This window comes from Cyprinus carpio, chromosome B22 (assembly GCF_018340385.1).
Source record: "Cyprinus carpio isolate SPL01 chromosome B22, ASM1834038v1, whole genome shotgun sequence".
Taxonomy (NCBI): domain Eukaryota; kingdom Metazoa; phylum Chordata; class Actinopteri; order Cypriniformes; family Cyprinidae; genus Cyprinus; species Cyprinus carpio.
The window spans coordinates 21,180,871-21,204,755 of NC_056618.1; the positions used below are offsets into that span (position 1 = coordinate 21,180,871).

Below are 23,885 nucleotides of genomic sequence, written 5' to 3' on the forward strand. Positions count from 1 at the left end.
TGCGCGTTCATAAAATTAGTGCCATTTAAATTAATTTACGTTAATTTTGACATCCCTAATATAAATATATTTAATACATAAACATAACATATTTTTCTTAAATATATACATGCATGTGTGCGAATTTATATATAAATTATAAATATAAACATTACACACACATACATTATGTAAACAAAAACTTTTATTTTGGATGCGATTCATCACAATTAATCAATTAATCATCACATTAATCAATTTTCACACTTACTTTATATTTACATTTAGACATATTGCATAATATTATCTAATAAATTAGTGCTGAACTGCTCATGTCACTTTACTGAATACACACTTGCAGGCGACGTCTCCAGTCTCTTCGTCTACGATACACGGGGCCCCTCGGCAGCGAAGACAGCGGTCCGTCTCACATTTCGGTCCCTCGTAGCGGGTGGGACACACGCACTCCACGTGTCCAGAGCCAGACAGTGTGCAGCCTTTGGAGTTCACGCAATAATGGTGACAAATATCTGCCATCAGACAGAAAGAAAGACGATTATGACTGATCTGAAGCAATGTATTAATGTATTGCTAACATCCTGTCATATCTGACCTCTTCTTCAAAGCAACTAAACAGTTTTGTCTAATTTTAAGTGTTTTAAAGTGTCAAAATAGTGCTCCTTGCAGAGTTTGACATTAGCGTGTTACTAAGCTAACAGTGTGACACTCTGCATAAGCAGCCTATTGACAGCCTATGATGCCTGAAGTAGATATCAGAAAAAAAAAAAAGTTTTATAATGAAACAGACTGCAACTCACGGTGTAGACAGCGTTCTCCGGTGTATTCTGCCAGACAGTGGCACACAGGTTGGTTCCCCAGGGTCATGTCACATGTGACACTCCATTTCAGACAGTAACCGTCACAAACACGCTTCTCACACAGAGGACCAGTGAAACCAAGGGCGCAGCGACACGTGGGCTTTCCTGTTGAAAATACACCATATTTTAGTGACTTTAAACTTGCCTCGATCATTTTAATCAATACTAATTTAATTTCATTTAATGTCATTTGACCTGAATATTTCTGACACAAAATATAAACTGAAAAATATATAGGACCCCAAAATATCACAAGTGCCTTGCAAGCTGTGTTGTTACTGTTAAGTAGAACTATTAAAAAAAAAATAGTTAATTAAAATAAAGCTGAAAGAAAATACTAGGTGGAAATCTTAAAATAAAAACAGAATTAAAATGTATACCAATAATAATAATAAAATACTAAAATAACTCAATATATCAAACAAAACAACTGCCTAATAGATGAAAAAAAAATGAATGCAAAACAGAATATCTATATATATAATCTATAATATATATATAATATATATATAGCCAGTTGAAGACACAAAAATAACAAAAGCACATTTATTACTAAAACATACAATAAAATAAAAAATAATGAAAGCTATATAAAATATTTAAAATTTATAAAAAACAACAAAAGCAACATACTAAAAAAAAAAAAAAAAAAAAAAAAAACAACAAAAAAAAAATATTATGCTAAAAAAAAATAAGTAAAAAAAAAAAAAACTACAAAAAAAAAAAAAAAAAAATAAAAAAAAAAAAAAATCAAACCAAGATAGACAATAAAAAAAACAAAAAGCACATAAAAATTACTAAAACTTGTAAACTAAAAAATTCAAATAAAAAATAAAAGCTAAATATACATATATAAAAATGTTATAAAACACAACAAACAAGCAACACAATTACTTATTGAAAATATATAACTAAATAAATAAAAAAAAAACAACAAAAATAAATAAATTCTTATAATAGTAGATAACCTCCCTACTTCAAATAAAATTTCTCTTAAAAGAATAAGAGAAATTTTACTGACCCTAAACTTTTCTAAACGGTAATATATATGCGATATAATTAACTTTTTAGTGAAGTTTCAGTGAAGAACATTCTTGCGACAAAATTGTAGAAACAGGACAGAAAATTATATATATAAAGGTAAACAGAAATATTCATAAAAAAGCAATAATTGAAATAAAATGAAACCTGAAAATATAAAAATAAAAGCTAATTAAAAATAACACTACCTGTGAGGAAATAAAATACAATAGGCACTTACTGACATTTAACAAAAAAATAAATAAAGCAGCTAACATCCTTGATAGTACAGTACTTAATTTACAGGCTGAATAGTGCAAATCGCAGTAATCTATGCCTAGTCTTTGCTTTCCTAGCCAACAGAATGTGATTATTTGAGTTTACTGTGACACAGTCACAACGTGTTCTAGCAGGGTTTTGCGTGACAGTACATCTGTTGGGCATTGATTTCACACGTATAACACACATCTCAAAGCCATAGGGGATCTTCATCTTACTGTTTGGTGCGTCCATCTGCCAGCTGGTGCGAATGACAGTTTTAATGTAAAGATGCCAACAGAAACAATTCCTGACTGTTTCTCAGACGTTAATGCGCTCCAAAGATGATTCCATCCAGGACTTTGGGTTCCTGCCAAAATATTCTTCAGTATAAAAAGGCTAAAACACAGGGGGAATGTGAGTTACCAAGCTTTCGCACTGGTATATTTTTTCGTAGAGGTTACGATAACAAATGGGCAAAGAAACGTCTGTTGTTACCAAAGCACTAGCAAACAGACAGTGAGTGAACTTGACGGTGCACTTTTGGGAAAACAGGCAAGTCAGGCAGTTGGCGTACGTGCATCAGGGGGGAATTTCAATAACATTTTGTTAGCGATGGAGCAATTACCAAATTATTGCAGTAATTTACCTTGTCCAAAAACCATGAGTCCATGTGCTAATGCATTCTTTCAGTCACTAGTATATTAAAGGGGATGGTTCACCCCAAAAATGCAAAAATCTGTCATTATTTACTCACCCTCATGCGTTCCAAACCCGTAAGGCCTTGGTCATTTTCAGAACACAAATAAAAGATATTTTGATAAAATCCGACGGGGAGCTTTCTGACCCTGCATAGACAGCAAGGGTACTAACCACAATCAAGACCCAGAAAGCTAGTAAGGACATCATTAAAATAGTCCATGTGACATCAGTGGTCCAACCGCAATTTTATGAAACTACAAGAAGCCTTTATTCAACAACTTATTCTCTTCAGTGTCAGTTTTCAATGCACATTCAACATGAGGGTGAATAATAAATGACAGAATTTAAATTTTTAGGTGAACTATCCTTTTTAAGGAATGGAAAAAATCCTGTCATTATTTACCCACAGTCATCATGTTCCAGACCAATTTCTTTTTCCATAGAACAAAAAAGGAGACATTTAGCTGCATGTTCATGCTGCTCTTTTCCATATGAAAATTATATATTTATATTTTTTATTTATAATAATTTTAAAATAATATTTTAGATATATTAAGAACATTTTTTAGTCTAGTAGAAACAGGATGGAAAATTATTTTGGATAATGAGATATATTTATGTATTTAATTATTTATAATATTTGTTTTTATTTATAATTTATAATTTAAATTAAAATACTAATACTGTTATTTAATAAAATTAGCATATTTACAGTAAGAACTAAATACATTTAATTATAATAATACTTTTATATATTTAATATAAAACATAAAACAAAATATTTTCCCATATATATAAATAAATATATAAATATAAAAATCTAAATATATATATACTTTCATTATATGGAAAAGAGTAGCGTGAATATTCTGCTAAAGTTGTCTTTTTGTGTTTCACAAAGAAAAGAATGTCATATGTTTTTGGAATGACATCAGACTGAGTAAATGCTGACAGAATTGCAATTTTTTTGGTTTATTCCTTAAGAAAAAGCTATTACTGCGTTTAACATCTATAAGAACAATGCCCACCTTTAGCAAATCTGGGTTAATTTGGTGCTTGTAATATGAAATCTCACAATATCCTTGCTTGTTTATCATTTCACACTATTCAGAGAACACAGGATGACCTGAAACAACCCAAGGAAGCACAGGTGCTGTATATTTCTGCTGCATTTCTTCACTGAATAGACAGAAAGCAAAAAGAGTGAGAAATCCCTCCTGAGTCAGATGTCTGCCTGTGGCCTACTTTGAATTCTGAGAGCAGATGAGGGGCGCCAAGAAAACCCTGTTTGTACCTGATCATTTTGTGTATGTTTTTGCACAATACATGATTCTGATCATAAAATATGAATTGTTACATTTTAAAACAAAATGAGAGAAAAAAATAAAACCTGAAACAATTTAATATTTATGTGTAGAATAGTTTATATTTTTTTACATAGATTAGTCTTTTTTGTGTGTCAGTTACACAACAAATAAGAATTTTGCTAAGAAAGTTTATTTTTCTAAATAGCTAGTGAACTTGTTTACCATAAAATGAAGAACATGCTTAAGGTGAAACATGAGTAGAAAGGAGGTATAGAAATATACAAACGATGTCCAGTTGCAGATGGGAATAGCGCCTACCTAGTGGAGATCCCGTGCAAGTGCCTCCGTTGAGGCAGTAGTCCTTACAGTGGCTGATCTCACATTGTTCCCCGGAGTAATTTGGCCAGCAGAAGCAGCGTGATTCCCCTCGTTCATTAGAGATACACCGACCTCCATTCTCACAGGCCGGATGACAAAGATTCCTAAAACCATAAATACTTCATTAAGGCTAATTATAATTTAGTAAGGACATTTTTTAATATCCTAGGGATAATAGGGAATATCTAATCCACATTTTTTTAATGAACTGATATAAATAATATTGCATTTTCACTATAATAATTAACAATGTATATTAATAAAAAAAGAAAAATAAGACATCACATTTTGTAATTTTTAGTTGATTTATGATGTATTTTGATATTTGTCATATCACAACTGATATACACACACACACACACACACACACACACACACCTGTCAAACAATTAATCGCATCCAAAATAAAAGTTATTGTTTACAAAATATATGTGTGTGTACTGTGTATATTTATTATTGTTAATTTCGTTGACGAATAATTTTCGTCATAATATTCGTCGACAACATTTTTTTTCACCAACGACAACGATTTATATTATTATTTCATTAAAACGAAGACCATGTTCTTGATCTTTATGAGAAGTGGTTTTATTTAATTTTAACATAAAAGCATGTTTTGTGTCACCGTAGTTAAATTGGTGTCTATCATGATGAAACCTTAATATCAAACCTATATAATAAGTTTGAACATTTTTGAGAAATGCTTAATAAATGCACTGTAAAGTGTAACCCATTAGATTTTTTATCCTACTAATTTACTGTAGATTCACACAGTCGACTAAAACTGGACTACACCGAAAAAACAATTCAGATGACTAAAATACTGCGAAAAAACCTAACCGGCATTTTTAGTCAAAAGACATATGCTAAAACTAAATCAAAATTTTGCTGGTCAAAATTGACACTGATATTTATTATATTATTCGATATATATATATATATATATTATACACGCACACGGCCGGTACTGTATATATTTAAGAAAATATGTTGTTTTTATATTAAATATATTATATCATAATATAAATTCTCTATGAATATAAATATATACAGTACATGTAAATACATGTAATATATTACAGAATATAGCCTGTATGTCAGTGTGAATTGTATTATCTACATAACAAATGTGCAGCAGTACAACAAACTATATATTGTGTAAACAAAAACTTTATTTGGATGCGATTAATTGCGATTAATTGTTTGACAGCACACAACACACACCGCTTAATGCAACTTAAAGTAAAGAGTGTTTTAAGCTCTAAAAATGACAAGCTAACTCTTTTAGTAAACATATTAATTTCATTTAAAATAAACGAATTTAATTTTAGATGGATTTAAAATAATAATTAAAATTTAACTTAAATTAATTAAATAATAATTGGGATGTACAGTTAATTTATTGATACAAAGTATCAATTTTGAATTGATAGATTTCAAAAAAAAACAATAATCCAAACCAAATACTAATTCTATTCATAAATAAATTTATAAATTACACAAAAAACTATAAATCAAACAAATACTCTCTTTGTTTGTTTGTTTTTTCAAAAATAAAATATTAGTTAAAAAAATAAGCTCAGCAATTGATGGGAAATAGAATCAGCTCACCCTGATTGATGGGTTGTGTGAATAAAATGCCCGACCAGTTCCGTGGGCAACGAATTGTGCCATTGTATAAACCGGATTCTAAAGGCTCTACCTTTTTCTAAAATGCATGAAAATGTTTATTTATTTATTTAATGATTTGTGTGGGGGACATACTTTTTTAATATACTAATACTATTCAATAAAAAAAAAAATCTGCAAAATATATTTTGATTTTAGAGTTCTTTGATCAGTCTTAACATTTAATTATTTTTATTTATTTATTTTTTTGTATAAAAAACATGCAAGCAGTGCAGAGTTGTTATATTGTTTTGCCTCATTGTTGTATATTGATACATTTTAGAATGTATAAATTAATAAACATAAATAAATAAAATATACAGTCCATTAACTATTGTATGGTTCTAGGCTACATCTGACTAAGGTGGTTCAAAGATACAGAAGGCTCGCCTTAGCAAGCACTGCTAATCAAATAAGTCATCCACTCTGACTGAATCAATACTAGCAACACAATCGCTGTCTTGTTTTAGAACACTGGCTTCAGGTGTATTGCATGTGTGGGCAAAGGGCCAAGAATAGCACACTTCAGTCAAAATCACTCAAGTGAAAGATCTGAGTTTGACACGCCTCTCGAGGTTGCGCTGGCACTCTGTTAGTGATGTAAGAACATCCTGCCGAGTGCGTTTAGACAGATGTACCTGAGATGTTGGTGTCCGTGCAGGTCCTGTCAGCAGCAGATTTTCACCCTCGGGACAACACCACATCTGGCCCCCGCTGGTTTGGTTCGTAGGAGGCAAAGAAAGGAAACAGCGCAATTCATCTTTGCACATGGGTTGGACACTGAGAGGAGAGAGGAGGAAGAGAAGAGGAAAATGAACATAAAAATGGGAGTTTTTGCACTATCAAATGGTTCATTAGGATAGGATCATCGTAGAGACGCATTCACAAAACGGTTGACAACAAAATGTAAATAAAATAAAATATTTAGTTTTAAATTGTTATAAAATAACACAAATAAACCAGTTAAAATGTGCATTCGGTACACTTTAGAATAAGATTCCATTAGTTCATTTGTCAAAGTATCAATTTACATGAACAAAACATGTGATGAACAATACATTCAATTACTGTATTTATTAACCTTTGTTAATGTTAATGTAAAGAGAGGAAGAGAAGAGGAAATAAACATGCATGAAATATATGATGCTTTCTGCTCTTTTGAACGGGTTTAAATGGACAGTTCGAAAGAGGTAAACATTCCTGCCATATATATATATATATCATGTAAAGGGAAACCAGTTCAAAAAGCCTTTAGTTTAGCAAAATATTTAGTTAAATTGTTGTAGCAAAACAAAATAAAACAAAACATAATGAAACCAGTTCAAAATATCAGTGAATCAATTAGTGTAGCAAAATAGTAAGTTACATTTTTACAGCAAAACGAAACAAAATAAAGGAGCAAAACAAAACAATGAAACCAGTTCAAAAAGTCAGTGAATTTTAGTGTAACAAAATATTTAGTTAAAAAAACAACAACTAAAACCATAACAAAACCACATCAAATCCATAGAATATCAAAATATATCAAAATAAATTTATACAAATAAAACAAAACAACAACAAAAAAACATAATTAAGCCAGTTAAAAAACAGGGAGTCGGGATTCTTTAGGTGTAGCAAAATGTGAATTAAAATAAAAAATGAGTTAAATGAATAAAAAATCAAAAAACCAAACAAAGCAGAGCATATTGTAAATTAAACACACAAAATAAATAAATGATCAATTCAGAGTGTAGCAAAACATTTTAGCTAAATTATGAAAATTTATACTGATATACCCCTATTATATAATATAGATATCTACTATATATATATATATATATAGATTATTATATATATATATATATCGATAAATAAATAATTAAATGTAAACAAGATGTAGCACAAAAATTTACAATTATAACAGGGGTTCATTTGCATATGGTCTTAAAGGTACAGTTAGCAAAACAGTGCTGTTTGAATTTCTAAGCGGGCCAGATGAGAACTAAAAATGGTCTAAATTACAGGGCAAAAAAACATTACACTGGAGATCATAGAAGGCATTATGCTACAAAAGTGAGCAGAACATTGGCGTCTTTCCATCCCGCAGCATACTGTTTGTCCAGAAAGATGAAACTATACTAGAATATTATAACAAACTAACTCTCTAAAAGCTTTTAGTCGGTGGGTATTGTGCATGTGCGAGACCTTATATTTTTGATTTTTTGTCTTTTTTACTTTAGCTTTGCAGTGGGTTTTGAAGAGCATCTTCGCATAAAGCTTTGCAGTGCAAAAGCAATCCAGGTAGCGACTGACATTCCATTACCAACCAGCACAAAGACCAACAACACGGTCTCCAGATCCCTACATTCCTATCTTTATAAGGAGAGATGAGAGAGATCAGCGGAGGCTAAGAGTCTTTTGAGACAGAACAGTGAAAAAATCGTAATGGAAGGAAGAGGAATGAAAACACACAATAAAGCGACTATAAAGGATACAATGGGAGCAGGGTCACACCGGGTCCCAATAACAGGGAAAAAAACTTAAAAAGATCCAGGATATTATAAATCCACAGTTGCTGATAGAATGGATAGAACTGATAAAACGAAAGGAACAATTTGTAATGCAAATTAAAATGTTCTATGAGCAAATAATGTGGAATGGAGCTGCATTTTTTATTATTATTTTTCAAAGATTTTTTTATTTTATTTTTTACAATAACTATTGGCGTTAGTACGAGACAGCTATGATTAATGTAAAAATCAACATGTATAATATAAACATAACATTCCTGTTTAAAAATGACACACACACACACACACACACCACACGACTAAAAATATCAATAATATTACCATATTTAATGTAATCTAGATTAACATAAATTAAATTCCTAATCCTTTTTTTTTCTATTTACAGCAGTTTATTGTTATATTAAAATAACAATTATCTATTTATTATCACATTAAACGAACAATTATTTTAAAAAATATGAACATCAATAAAATAAAACCTTTGGTAACAGATTCCTCGATATTACAGCAGATTTATTTGATATATGATTATTATATATGACTATTTAAAACAATTTTGAAAATAAATAATATTAAATATGCCACAAAAATATTAATTCTTAATATTTTTATATTTCTCAGAAACATTTTATTGTTGTATAAATACTACATTTATTTTATTTTATTTTATTTTATTTTATTTTTATTTTATTTTATTGTATTGTATTGTGATGTGTATCGTATTGTGACAACTGGTTCTTGTTCTTGTATTGTACTTTCCTTTTAGCTTTTACTGCTACTAATGTGCAGTAACAAATGCGTGCAGAATAAGACCAGAATAAGTTATTCCGGAAGAATACAGTAGAGCCAGATTTTGATTTCATTTCATGACTTCAAAACATCAGAGGGGACATATTTTCAACATTTTCATTCATCTGATTAGAGCCAGGTAATTTTATAATAAAAACACTTGCCAGTAATATGGGCTTGTAAAAGCACGGTGGCCAGACAGCAGTCCATCGATTTCACCCATTCTTACCCCTGACGTAAACTCTATGATGCAAGACTCGCCTGGCCGGGCCATGGACGATGCACACCCTCATGTTTCACGTCCAACTTTGCTTTTTCCTCCTTATCCTCACATCCTTCAACACAGTCTTTTAATTTTGCTTCTATATTTTTTCATTTTTATGGAAAAAGAAGCTTAGCTTGTGTTTTCCAAGGAAAAACAAAGTCATAAGGTTTTGAAAAACAACGTTGAGGGTGAGTAAATGGTGGCAAAATTCTAATTTGTGGGTGAACTACCCCTTTAAATCATCTTTTTCGATTGAGACACATTTTCAGACTCACATTCCTGTTGTTTGTACCGATGGAAGACCAAGACAGCTGGACGCTCTCTCCACCACCCAGGACTGAAGCTTCTCGGCAGGCGACCCTTCCCATATTTATGAACCCGTTGAAGACGTCGTGCTTCATGCCGAACCCGTACGTGTAGTCCTCGAACAGGGTCGATTCGGAAGGGTTGATAAATTCCTGGAAACAAAACCAAGTAAGTTTGTTCGTTAAATTTTCCACACTGAATATATTCATGTACGACTGTGAGAATGAATCCAGATTCAATAATGCAAAACAAAACAGTAATGTTATTTGAAAATGTCACAGAGTAGAAAAGCACAATCCCTCTTAAGCATAAGATAAAGAATATTCAAGTTCGAAGCCCGAACTGAGAAATATATAAAAAATTCTCTGTTCCAAAACCTAGTGAGTGGCATACTATATATAGACAGCATTTTAAAGCATCTTAAACATGGTCCCTACATTCCAAAAAGCAGACAGCAAAATTATATTGTGCTCTAAGAGATCTCATTTTGCACTTGCATTTGCATTTTTTTCTAGCCAAAGGAAGCAGAATGCATTGCCGCTAAATTCTAATAGAAAAATTTCATCCAAGATGGCAAGATGAGTTAGAGAAAAGGCTTAGCAGCAACACAAACAATCAAAACAACTAAGAAGCACAACAACAAATGAAAACAACCAACCAAACAAATGCACCACAATTAAACAAACCAAAAATAACCCAACAAACAAAACATCAAAACTGTATAAAAACAGAAAACAAAATCAAAACTAAAAACAAAAACATTTCCTGGAACAATAATGTTCAACAATAGCGTTAACGTAACTAATTAAAAAAATGAAAGGCATTAGATTAAAATCAACAACCTTTCTTTTTTTTTTTTTTTAAATTGACCCCGGCAACCTTAAATAATTAAACCCAACTAATTTGTATATATATAAAAATGCAAAGAATGTCATTGCCCAAGTTTGAATGATTTTAATTTCTGCTTGTATTAAACACTAATATATAACTAAATTAGGCACTTCTTATAAGTTGGGACTTTAGAAAGTGCTCTAAGTCTACAAGCAGACAGTTAACTGGGGTTTCTGCAAGAGTTTTTGATTCAAAATTCACACTCAACTTTGACTGCTTTCCCTAAAAATAGCAATTTTTCCAATCACAGTCTGGAGGGAATCGACATGGGAAATCTGGTGAGTTTAGATAAACTACAACCCTTTTTTCATCTTAGCTTTTGCAGCCCTACACATGTTGGAATCAAGGCTGGCCATGAGCTGAAGTTTGTTTGTTTGTTTGTTTCTCTCTTGTTACTTTAAAGGATAAATAACTGGAGGCTGATTCTGAATATCGTTACAATTTCCAAACAAATGCAAAATCACCATCTCGACTGTAGCAGCCACCAGCCGAATCAGAGCCATCGAAAGCACGCTTCGATCGGAGCAGCTCAGAGTTCTGACCAGTACAAGCCGCTGGTTTAGTTTACATAGTCAATTACCCAAGTCCTGAAAAGATATAGATTATTACAATACAATTATATTACATTTATACTGAAGTGAATTAATTTATATTAATATAATACATATTTATAAATTATTATTTGGAATATAAAATTCATATAACACAAATTATATAATTTGCATATATTATATGGATTTATATAATACTAATTAATATAAATATATAAAATAAAAAAATGTTAATACTTATATATTATTTCAAATATATAATTTATCATATAATTATAAATTAATTTATATTAATATAAGTACATAAAAAATGTTACATTGGAACATAAAATTCATGCAAGTATTTACATATATAATTTATACATCATTATAGCATAAATTGCGAATTAATATAAAAATAGAAAAGCAAAATGTTAAGACTTATATGATTATATTATATATATAATTGTCATATAAATGAAGCAAATATAACAAGTAGCAAAATGTTAATTACATATATACATCATTATATATAATAAGCAATCATGAAAAGCAAGAAGCAATTGCAAGACAAAGCAAAACAATAAAAACAAAAGTACAAAGCAAATAGTGAAAACTAAACAAAAAAATAAATTGTAAACAATAAATAAAAAACATACCAAACAAAAAGACAAATTTAAAGCAAAGTTTACAAAAGGCCAGAAGATTAAGCAGAAGCAAAAGCTGAGAAAACAGACAACAAGAAGCCAAAACACACAAACAAAATACAATGCAAAAGTGAAACTAAAAAAAAATAATAAAATGAGGAAAACAAAAAACACCACCAAACAAAAAAGGCAAATAAACCAGCCAAAAAAAAATAAATGATATTATATTTACAGTATTAAATATTGACAAACAGACATTTATAATAAATAGCCAAGAACATAGAAGATGAAAAAAATTTGAAAAAAGGGCACGAACCCTTAAAAAAATGAGAAAACTAAAACACCGGTAGCTTTCGATGGCTGCCCACAAAATAAGAAAAAATAAATGGTGTCGTATTAAAAAACAGTGCGTATTTGATAATAACATTATATTGGATGCTTTTAAATGCAGAGCAAAAGAAATTAGTTTGGTATGGGTGCACTGTAACTGGCTGTATGTCTTGTCACTTTCACTTTTTTTTTTACTTTTTTTTTTCAGGGTTTACAGGGGATTCAAGCATGATTTAAGAAAAAAAAACAGAGGGAAGCGATACTTTTAAAAATTTTATGGAAATGTTTTAATACATGGGAGGACTTAACATTTAGTGTGATCTCAGTTTGGCCAAGGCACATTGTATGGCCTACGTTGGGGCCTATCAAGTTATAATGATTTAATGTCCGTTGTTGTTCAAACAACAAAATTATATAGAAAGCGAGCAAAAGAAGACACAACAGAGCTTTTTGAACTTTAAATTTTGAAAGTTAAACCATTCGCATCGTAGGAACAGGAAACAGGAGGCTACAATTCGCACAGGCTCACCAGAATATGACATTTGGAAAAACGGAAAAAGCGTTGCCTGGTCTGATGAGTTTTCGATTTCTCCTCTTGCGACATTCAAGATGAGTAGGGGTCAAAAAAATGGCGCAAAAAGGACATGAGTTCACTTTACTCAAAATGCCCTACACAGTCACCAAGATCTAAATCCAATGAAGCAGCTTTGGGATGTGGTGGAAAGGAGGAGAGTGCATCATGGATGTGCAGCTGTCAAACTCCGTGACTGCATGATGCTATCCACCTTGTTGAAATCTATGCCATGAAAGGAGTGGAGGCAGTTCTGAGGGCAAAGGGGATCAACCAGTTTTCGCTTGAGTGTACTAATAAAGTGGCCAGTGAGTGTGTGTGTGTGTATGTGTATGTATGGAAGTCGATGGCTAATGGTTAGAGAGTGGACTCCCAATCGAAGGGTTGTGAGTTAGAGTCTCGGAGCGGCAAGGAAAGTGTGGGTGGGGGAGTGCATGTACAGTTCTCTCTCCACCTTCAATACCGCGACTTAGGTGCCCTTGAGCAGCCGAACCCCCAACTGCTCCCCGGTAGCGCAGCATAAAATGGCTGCCCACTGCTCGGTGTGTGTTCACAGTGTGTGTGTGTGTTCACTGCTCTGTGTGTGTGCGCCGGATGGGTTAAATGCAGAGCATGAATTCTGAGAGTATGGGTCACCATGCTTGGCTGAATGTCCGCGTCACTTTCACTATATATATATGTAAACAATCTAGCTGTTTATTATGTATATTGACAAATATTTGCTGGCGGTGCATTAGTGACAGCTTTGTATTCATTACATTAAAAAAAAAATGGTGATTTGTACCAGAAAACTAAACAACGTGGGCGCTGGGATGGACATTGGTGGTTGCGCGTATGAACCGTTAAGCAGGCTTTGGTGCTGGCATAATGTACTTCACTTTTAGATGACTGAAATGACCTTCTTGCCAGGTTTGTTTTGCTTGCATTCACATTTTCATTTAAAAGCGGAACTGTTTGGCACATGCTTTTTGCCAGATCTCATATTTGGCATTTTAGAATGCCATTAAAAGCATGACTGGCATGCAAGAATCTCACCTGTTGGTCTACGCAAGTTCCTCTCCAGCAAAGTGCGACGAAAGGACCCATCCATGGCTGCCTCTTCAATGTGAGAGTGGTCACCAATCACAGTCCAGTAGACCATCCTAAAGAGCGATGGAGGGGATCACCTTGAAATATTGCCTGATGATACTACAGCCAGGACTCTCAAAAATTTTCACTTACCCCTCTCATTTGGGGTTAACAGTAATAGCCGAAAGGTTCCTCAGTGGCCACTTGTGACCGAGCGAGAGTGCAGTTGGGAACCTGACTGCTCCCGTTAGCTCAGGACATAGGTGGTAGCAAAACCGTGCGATATAGTAAACTGAACCAGGTACATTCAGGTAGATTCATCCAGTACAGGGTTCCCCAACGTCTGTCGGCGGTAACCAGGGCTCAGGTGATGCAGGCTGCCCTATATGAAGCGTATTGAACAAATCAATGCCCCTTGCTAAGATGTTACCTTATAGCAGGACATGGTTTCCTGGGAAAGATTTAAAGAAAGAATCTGAAAAGTGTTAAAAGGTGGGGTTCAATGTAACAAACCTGTTGAAAGTGGTTTGTTGTGACTTCCCGGCTCCACTGTTTGATGGCAATTTGAGTTTTCTGTGCTGGGGTGGTGGTGCTGGCAAAGGGTCCCCAGAGTTCGTTAACCTTGGACCCACACAAACTTGTGATGCTAGAATGGCGTCCATTGCGTTGATAGAAGCTTTCCTTCTGAGATTAGGAGGCCCGTTGCGGTATATTTTTTGCATGCAGTGAAAGGTTTGGTTCATTAGACACACAAACTCTACGTTTAAGTGTCATTGATATAGGACTGATCCTTCTGATTACAACACAGAAGACTCAATATTCAGCTCATTCAAGTAAAAACAAATCAAAGCCAAAAAGAAATAAACAAGCCAGAAAAAAAACAATAACAACAACAAGAAACAAATACTGATAAAACAGAACACCTCCTAAAAACACCCCAAAAAAAAAACAAAAAAAACAAACCAAAATAAAACAAAAATACGTGTTTTGGCCATCAAAGAATAATTACAAAACCAAAAGCAAAACACCACAAAAAGGTTCTCCGTCAATGTCTGTGATGAGCCGAGTGCAGTTGGGGCCCACCAGCTGTCCCCACGTAAGGGAGTAACGAAAAGGTCGGCGCCAGTGTGCCGTTATCGGTAGGCTGAACCAGTGAAATTCGGGAGTGATCCGTCCCACTTTCAGGTTCCCGTCACCAATCGGCCGAGATGTCCCCGGGGCCTCCGGAAGTCTGGACACTGCAAATATAGAGTGTAATGAAGTTTCAAATGTGCCTTGCTAAGATGTTACCTTGCTGGTTTCTGTGGTTTCCTGAGGAAAATTTCAAAAAGAATCTGAAAGAAGTGTTAAAAAGTTAGAGGTTCAATGTAACAAAAAACTTGGTGAAAATTAGTTGAATATTGTGATGGACGGCTAGACTCCACTGGTTTGATTGTGATGGGATTGCTCCTGGAGGTCTTGTAAAAAGATGCCCACGGGTTTTTTAACTGTGGTGTTCCACAAACAACTTGTGATGGTGAACACATCGCGTCCATGCCGAACCGGATGATTGGCGACGCGCTGGTCTGCGAGTCGGGCCCGTTGGAAGTGTGTCCGTGAGTTTGGTTGTACGGATACACAAAACTGCGCGGGGATTTCGTGTCATGTGGCTAGACAATAGAGGACATGATCTTCTGGTCCTCAGCACAGAGATCTGGTGTTGTAAAACAATTAAGTAAACAAATCAAAGCCACGCACCGACAAGCCAAAGCAAACGCCCGAAAAAAAACAACAACACCAACCACGAACCCAATACTAAATCAAAACCAAAACACCACATAACCCCATAAACACACCCCCCCTCCCCCCCCCAAAGTAACGTGAAAAACAAAAAACTGACATTTTTCTAGAGAGTTTGGGTCATTTGAAACTAAGAAACGAGTAAAAACAAAAGTACATTTAATACATCAAAAGAAATAGAGACAAAAACAAAACCAACACACCCACAAAAAAGATAAGACAAAAACAAAAAGATTAAAAAAACAAACAGCAATACATTATCCAGTATTACCAAACACAAACAAAGCAAACAAGAAACAAATTAACAACTGAAAAAAAAAAAACAACAAAAACTTACCAAACAAACCACAAAAAAGACCAAAACCAACCAAAACAGGAAAAAAAAGACCACAACTAACCACAAACATTAAGCCGCCGAAAAAGCAAAAAAACAACAAAGAAAAAATAAAAACAAACAAAACAGCAAAACAAAGGATGACAAAACAAAACAAAAGAGAAAAAACATAAGTGCAACAAAAGAGAGAAAAAAATTACCAAAACAAAAATAAGACCAAAACCAAACCCAAAAAATGAAGAAAACATACAAAATACAAAAAGATAATAAATAAATAAATAAATAAATAAATAAATAAATAAATAAATAAATAAATAAAAAATTATTAAAGTTTAAACAACAACTCAAGAACTTCCAAACAAATCAAATGTTAGCTTGGAACCTTAAGTGTTTTGAATCAAAGTAACTAAACTCAGCCTAAAACTGTTTATTTGTTAAAAAAAAAAAAAAAAAAAGGTAGTAGAACATCATAATACTGAATCCTTTTAATATTATTTGTATTAAACAACTTCTTTTACCCTTTGTGATGCATTCCCCATCGATCTCCTTAAATTCTCTCACAAAAGCACATTTTTAGCCCTTGGTGTTGGTGCAATACTGCGAGCAGCTTCCGAACCGCAGACACTCGTTCACCTCTGAGGAAAGAGAGGAACACGTCCATCCATCAGCCTCTCCCAACACGTTCTCCAGTGACATTTTAAAACAGTGCTACAGGGATGTCACTGTTTGGGATTTCGGGTGAATCTCAGCTATCTGCATTCAGCGCCTGCTGATTTCTGGACTTCCTGTTATGCTCAGTAAGATGACCCTGAAGCGACCGCTGACATACCTCCAACAGATTAATGCCAGCGCTGGAACCGAATACAAAGAGACTTGAGCATTGTATGCTTTGAACAACAGACCGGGATCTGCTAGGGGCAAGTGTTTGCATTGTGTCTTTGTGTTTTATCACAAAATACCAACCAAATGTCATTTATTTTAAAGAAAAATAACACTGGTACATTTTTCATAGATATGTAAGGCTTTTACAGAATGATTTATTCTATCACAAATCAGCAAATGCTCAAAATGCAAGTGGAAATTTCCTACACTTTATAAATCTTTGTCTGAGAGCCTTGTTGACAAAAAGAAAAATTGACCAATTATAAATCATTTCAAACTGTAAAATGCTCTGCATACTTCAATATACTGCAGAATCTAAGTGAACATTTCTTTTGAGCCACAGAGCTACCCAAAACTTATCTTTAAAAGAGAACCTATTGGAGTCATGTGTTACATGCTCATGAAAACGAGTCGCACTTGAGTAGAGCTTTTAGCTGATTTTTTTTCGTTTTATTTTAAGTTTTATTCATTAATAATACTTCCCCCAAAGGCTCACAATCGGAAACAGCGGGAGTTGTCCCTGGCAGCTTCTCGCGATTAAGAAGAAAACCCAAGCCACCAACCATGGGCGGTGGACAAGATGGGCGAAACACTGTGGCGCCTTTGAGGGGACATTCTCATTCTCAACTGAGTTGACGGTGATGTGGAACAAGTTGGCTTCTCACATGTCAGTTGTTCAGTCGCTATGCTCTAAATTGGATCTTCTTACAGGGAAGATGAGCGAACAAAGAAAGTTGTCGCAGATCACGATAGGCGAGTAGCCGCGTTCGAGCAACAGGTCGTGGACTTACAGGATTGCAATAGGCGCTGCATTTGGTCATTTGTTGGATTGACTGAAGGTTCCGAAAAGGACGAACCCTATGGTCTTTTTGAAAAGATCGCTACTGATGTGGGCTCCCCCATCTCTGCGGGGCAAAGGGATTGAAGTAGAGCGAGCACATCGCGTGGTACACAAGGCTCTCCTAAGATCGCACTAAAACATGGGTTTTTCATCTTAAAACTGTAGCGGGACATGGACAGGGAGCTCATTTTGTGGGCCGCCAGACTTCACGCCCCCAGTGAAAACATCCAACAGAGCAACGCTGTCTTTCTTTCCAGATTTTTCTTCTCCGGTCACCGGAAGTAATGAGAGAAGCTGGGCATCCTGATTTTCTTCTTTATCCTACAACGCTGAAGATCATTCTCAATCAAGGTGAACCTAAAATGCTATACTCCCCAGAAGAAGCAAGAGCTTTTCTCAGATCCCATTCATCCATCAACTCACTGTGAACTTCAGTTGGTCATTTGCTGTCTAATCGGAGAAAAGATGCTCGAAATGGTTAAGTGACTGTCTTTTACTGTTCACTTTAATGTTCACTTCTTAATTCATAGTTACTAGAAGCTTTTATTGAGCATACAGTATCGCTTACTGATTGTGTTATTTTATTTATGTTTTAGTTGTATTCCTGGTATTTCAAATTTTTGATCGGATTTAGGCCCCCTCATGTTAGATATGATACATTTTTCAGTTACTCAAGGCTCATCTCACCCATCTATTAATGCAGCTCTCATTTCTCTTTTGTTAAAAAAAGATAAAGATCTGACTTCCTGTTCTAGTTACCGGCCACTTTCTTTGATAGGGACTGACTTAAATTATATGCTAAAGTACTATCTCGCCGTCTAGAGAACTTTATGAACAGGCTAGTTCATCATGACCAAACAGGATTCATCAAATCTCGCTCAGCTTCGGATAGCATACGCAGGTTATATCATATTATTAATTCAACGAATAGTTCGTCCTCCCCTTGCACAGTATTATCTCTAGATGCGATGAAAGCTTTCGACCAGCTAGAATGGAACTATTTTTGGGCGGTACTTCAGCATCTGGGTCTAGGATCGAGTTTCATAAACATGATAAAAGTTCTGTACGCCAATCCAGCAGCCAGTGTTCTCACAGGTTCTGTTTGCTCTAACCCATTCTTTATACATCGAGGTAGGGTTGCCCACTTTCTCCTCTGTTATTTTCCCTATCCTTGGAACCCTTAGCTCAAGCGGTCCAATAATCATATGGAATACTCATCATCATATTTCTTTGTTTGTGGATGATATCTTATTGTTGTGCAGAAGCCGTCTCATTCTATTCCTCATGTGTTGAGTTTATTTGACCATTTTGGATCTCTCTCTGGGTTTAAAATTAATTGGAGTAAGTCATGTCTACTTCACCTCAATTCTAAAATTAAACCTATTTCCCTTTCTGTCTCTTTTCCATTGGTTCAAAACTTTAAGTACTTGGGAATAGATGTTTTTTCCTTCCCTGCAGGAAATTCTCTATAAAAACTATAATAGTATTCTAGCCAGATTTGGAAAATTGGTCTCGTCTTCCTACTTAGTCTTCATTACTCTCTTTCAGGCTGTATATCGGTGTTTAAAATGAATGTTCTCCCATGTTATTTATTTCTTTTTCTTCCATGATTCCTCTCGCTCGACCGGTTGGCTACTGGAACAAACTTGAGCATGTGTTTCACGGTATATATGGGATGGGGAAATGCCCTTCGTATTAAACTGACTACCTTACAATGAAGTAGATTACATGGAGGTCTTTCTTTCCCCAACTTTAGACTGTATGCTCAAGCCTTTTCCCACCGCCCTTTATCAGTTTGGTTTGATCCTGGGGCTTCTGTGTCTTGGAAAGAAATTGAGGAATCAATTGTTTATCCATGTAAATTGCAGCATCTTGTTTTTTCAGGGGTTCCGCTTAGACAGTGAAAATCTCTGTTTGGTCCCATTGTAACCCACCTCCTCTCCACATGGAGGGATGTTGAAAGACGTTCACAACTAGTTACAATATGGCATAGGCATTCGCCTATTTTCATAATAATAATCTTTTGTCAGGCAATACTCCATTTCATTGTCCACAATGGACTCATAATAAAGTAAACACTCTGGGAGATATCTATGATGATAGTGGTTTACAATCCTTCCAGAATCTCAAAACTCAAGCCACCTCCTTTAAAAAAAAAAAAAAAAAAGCAGGGGGCACCTCCTTTTTATGACTGATTTGACCTAAACTAGATCGGCCCTACGGGCATATGGGGTTTCCCTCTCTCTCTCACCTTTTTGGACAGGACCTTATTTGTTGGATACTGAGATATGTTTGACTCCATGCCATTTTTTCATGAATGACTGTTGGGACCTCACCTTGTCCGTCAAACAAAGATGTTTACTAGTAGCTGCACTCACGGCAGCAAAAAAGTTGCTAGTCAACCATTGGAATCCTCCTCACACAATGGACAGACGAACCTGGACTGTGTATTTGTTGGACATTATCTCAATGGAACTCTCAAATTATTGTATACGTGTCTAAAATAAAAAAACTAAAATAATTAATTTCATCCAGCTTAAAATGTTGTGTCATCTTTTCTTAAATCGTTGTAAAAATTATTTTATTGTTATTTATGTATTAATATTACTTAATTTATTTTTATTGTTTATTTTATTTATTCTTTTTTTTTTAAGTTATTTTGAAGTCTACCAGGGAGTGGGACGGGTTGGGATGGATTCTAAATTTGCACAGTTGCTTTTTGTTTTATACTACTGTTCCCAGAAGGAAATTAAACAACAACAACAACAAAAAAATATTACTGTTGATGTACCTTGTTCTGCTTAATCTATAACAGTGATTCTCAAGACAATAAATACAGCATAGCACCATTTAGAAAGGACTAAAATGTAACTACATTAACTAATATTAACCTAAGCATGGTTGTCGAACATCTGTTTTTTGTTTTGGTTTGGTAAGTTTCTTTTTAACCCTGCCTAAAATTATGTTTAAAAAAAAACAAAAAAACAACAACAACAACAACAACAACAACAACATTAAAAACATACAAAGTGATGTGACAAATCAAATCAGAAATCGAACTAAAAATAAAAATGTGATGTTTTACATTTTTTAAATTGATATACATTATTTCTTCTAAGAATATTTTATTAATATGCAATATTATTTATACCATATATATATGAATTTTATATTATGCGTGTGAGTGTGTAAACACATACAAATATTAACATTTCTAAATCTAAAATCCATCTACATCAGCAATTAAAATACAAAAGTTATGAATTAAACTGGATAATTGTTTTTATTAATAAGAAATATTATTTAGATACTAATACAACAATCAAGTAATCATAATATTTTATTTTAATTACATAACAATTACTAAATTATTTAATAATTTAAAAGATAAATAAAATATTATTATTATGCAATATTTACACACTATATTTTTTTTTTACTGAGGTATCAATAATTGTTACATTTTGTAATAATTGTAACTTTTAATAATAATGATAATAATAATAATAATAATAATAATAAAGATTACTATTAATGTATTATTGTTTGTATTACTATAATTAATAAAAAAAAATTATAATAATAAAATATAAAATCACTTAAGTGAATTTGAGAGTTGTGAATGTATGTATATGTTGATTCTTAACGAATGATGACAAAAATTCAGAATACCTGAAGACTGGAAATTGTCTTTCTGGTGTTTTTTTTTTTTTTTGTACAAATTCTCTACCTTCACATTGCTTGGTCTTCTGGTTTCTCTGAAATCCATCTTTGCACTGGCAGACTGAAGGTGTTTTCGTATGGTTGCAGAAAGCGTCGTCCCCGCACAAGTCGGCCCGCCCTCGACACGCACCATCGGCAGAATCTGTGACCCACAGGGGACAAAATGAGACACTGTAAAGGTTTTACTCCACAAAATACAGAAACCCAGAGTGAAGGACGAAGGATTACAGAAGGAAGTACACTTACATGCCTTACAGTCACGCTCATCCGATCCGCCGTCTTCACAATCATCAAAGAAGTCACACTGGAGCTCGGCTGGGATGCATCGGTGATTGGCACAGGAGAATTCAGTCTTCCCGCACGGCTTCGGCCTTTTGACCACATCCGCTAGAGAAAAGACAGAAAGAGAGATGAGATGTTTAGAAAAGGAAATAGACTTAAGTCCTTAAAACTTAAGTCCCCCACTCACCACAGTCGTCTTCGTCTGAATTGTCGCCACAGTCGTTCACTCCGTTGCAGATTTGTTCAGTCCGCAGACACACTCTGTCATTCCTGCAGCGGAAGGGTCTGTTTGGAGGACATGGCAACTTTCCTGCGGGTAGACACATACGCAGAGTAATCATAACCTCGTTTTTCATCACAGAAGTGATATTTTGCTTTTTCTGTGGTTTGTATGTTTCAAATGTTGGTGAAATGTTTGTAAAGTGCTCCAACAATTTTTTCTGACATTTTACTGCCAGGCCTACAGCGAAAACCATTTTCAGAGAAAAATCACTGTTTAGTACAGTTCAGGTGTACAGTGTCAGGTTTAATGTGTGTTCAGGATGGTCAAAGTGTCCTGTATTGATTTTCCGCTCTCTTGCTTTTTTTTTTTTTTTTTTTTTTTGTGAGGTTGTTCTCACATGACCTTATAAATGTGACGCATTTCAAGCCAGACACTGATGCTCCTAAACTAAACACTTTGCCACTAAACCTGTCATGCTCAACATATTAAAACAAATGTCATAATTTTATTTAAATATGACATTGTAACTTTCTTAGAAAATCAGAAAACAAATGTATAAATTATTTTACAATTCAAGAGGAAGCCAAGTACCTATGGTAAATCATCTGTGCTGACTTTGCACACTGAAATTAATTAAAAAAAAAAAAAGAAAAGAAAAAAAAGTAAATTATTTTTGGATAGATGTATTTTTTAAAATAAATTAAATATTTTACAGAAACAAAATTATTATTATTTTTATTATTATTATTATTTGTAATGAATTAATGACTGATTGAGTAGATACATTTGTATGTGATGTCAGTGGAAAGAGATGTATAATTAAAAATAAACAAATACCCAAAGCAAAACAAATTGTAATACGCTGAAAACAACAACAACACAAAATGAACGAAAAATAATGAACATAGAATGTTAAACTAAACAAAATTAAAAACAAACCAAAATACCTAAACAAAACCAAACTGAACCAAAAGACAAAAAGACAAAAAATAAATATTTATACATTAAAAAATAAATAAAGATTTCAGCAGGAAAAGAAGCATGCCAAGTAAACTAACCATAAATGTACCAGACATGATAAAAATAAATAAAATAATACTAATGTATAAATATATTTTAATAAATAAATAAATAATATTTATTTCAATGAATTAGTGAATAAATTAATACATTTTTATGTGACGTCAATAGGAAAACAATCGTACATGAAAAAAATAAACAAGTTGTTATAAGTTAAATAAGTATAAAATGTTTTATAAATAAATAAAACAACCAAAGCAAAAAAAAAAAATATATATATATATATATATATATAAATAAATCAAAACTAAAACAAAGTGCAACATAAACACACACACAAAAATAACAAAACAAACTAAACATCAAACCACATACACAAACAAACAATACATTTTTTTAAACAGCCTGACTTCAGTTGGAAAGAACCACTAGTCATAAACATACCACACATGTTTGAATCTTCATCAGAGTTGTCTCCGCAGTCATCCTCACCATCACACAGCCAGACCAACAGTTTACACAGCGTGTTGTTGCAAACGAACTCGTCTGCGCGGCAAGCCAAAGACCCTGCAAACAAAAGATTTGACTATTTATAATATTTTAGCAACACAACGCATGTAAAAACTGATTGAGTTGTTACATACATTATTCAAATGAAACTGTTTATTGGTTGATGCAGTTTTATGGACATTTGATTTGTT

At 33.5% G+C, this 23,885-nt stretch overlaps 1 protein-coding gene across 1 annotated transcript in view; it reads right to left on the reverse strand.

Moving 5' to 3' along the window:
* Positions 1-294: 294 nt before the first annotated feature.
* The window catches only part of LOC109064589 (low-density lipoprotein receptor-related protein 1B-like), a 252,014-nt gene continuing 228,423 nt past the window's right edge, over positions 295-23,885 (reverse strand). The window contains 11 exon segments of the mRNA XM_042749544.1: positions 295-509; positions 798-962; positions 4,463-4,626; positions 10,050-10,215; positions 14,068-14,174; positions 15,110-15,338; positions 16,792-16,848; positions 21,667-21,801; positions 21,906-22,046; positions 22,129-22,251; positions 23,629-23,751. Coding sequence (XP_042605478.1) covers positions 310-509; positions 798-962; positions 4,463-4,626; positions 10,050-10,215; positions 14,068-14,174; positions 15,110-15,338; positions 16,792-16,848; positions 21,667-21,801; positions 21,906-22,046; positions 22,129-22,251; positions 23,629-23,751 — 1,610 coding nt within the window. The 3' untranslated portion in view covers positions 295-309.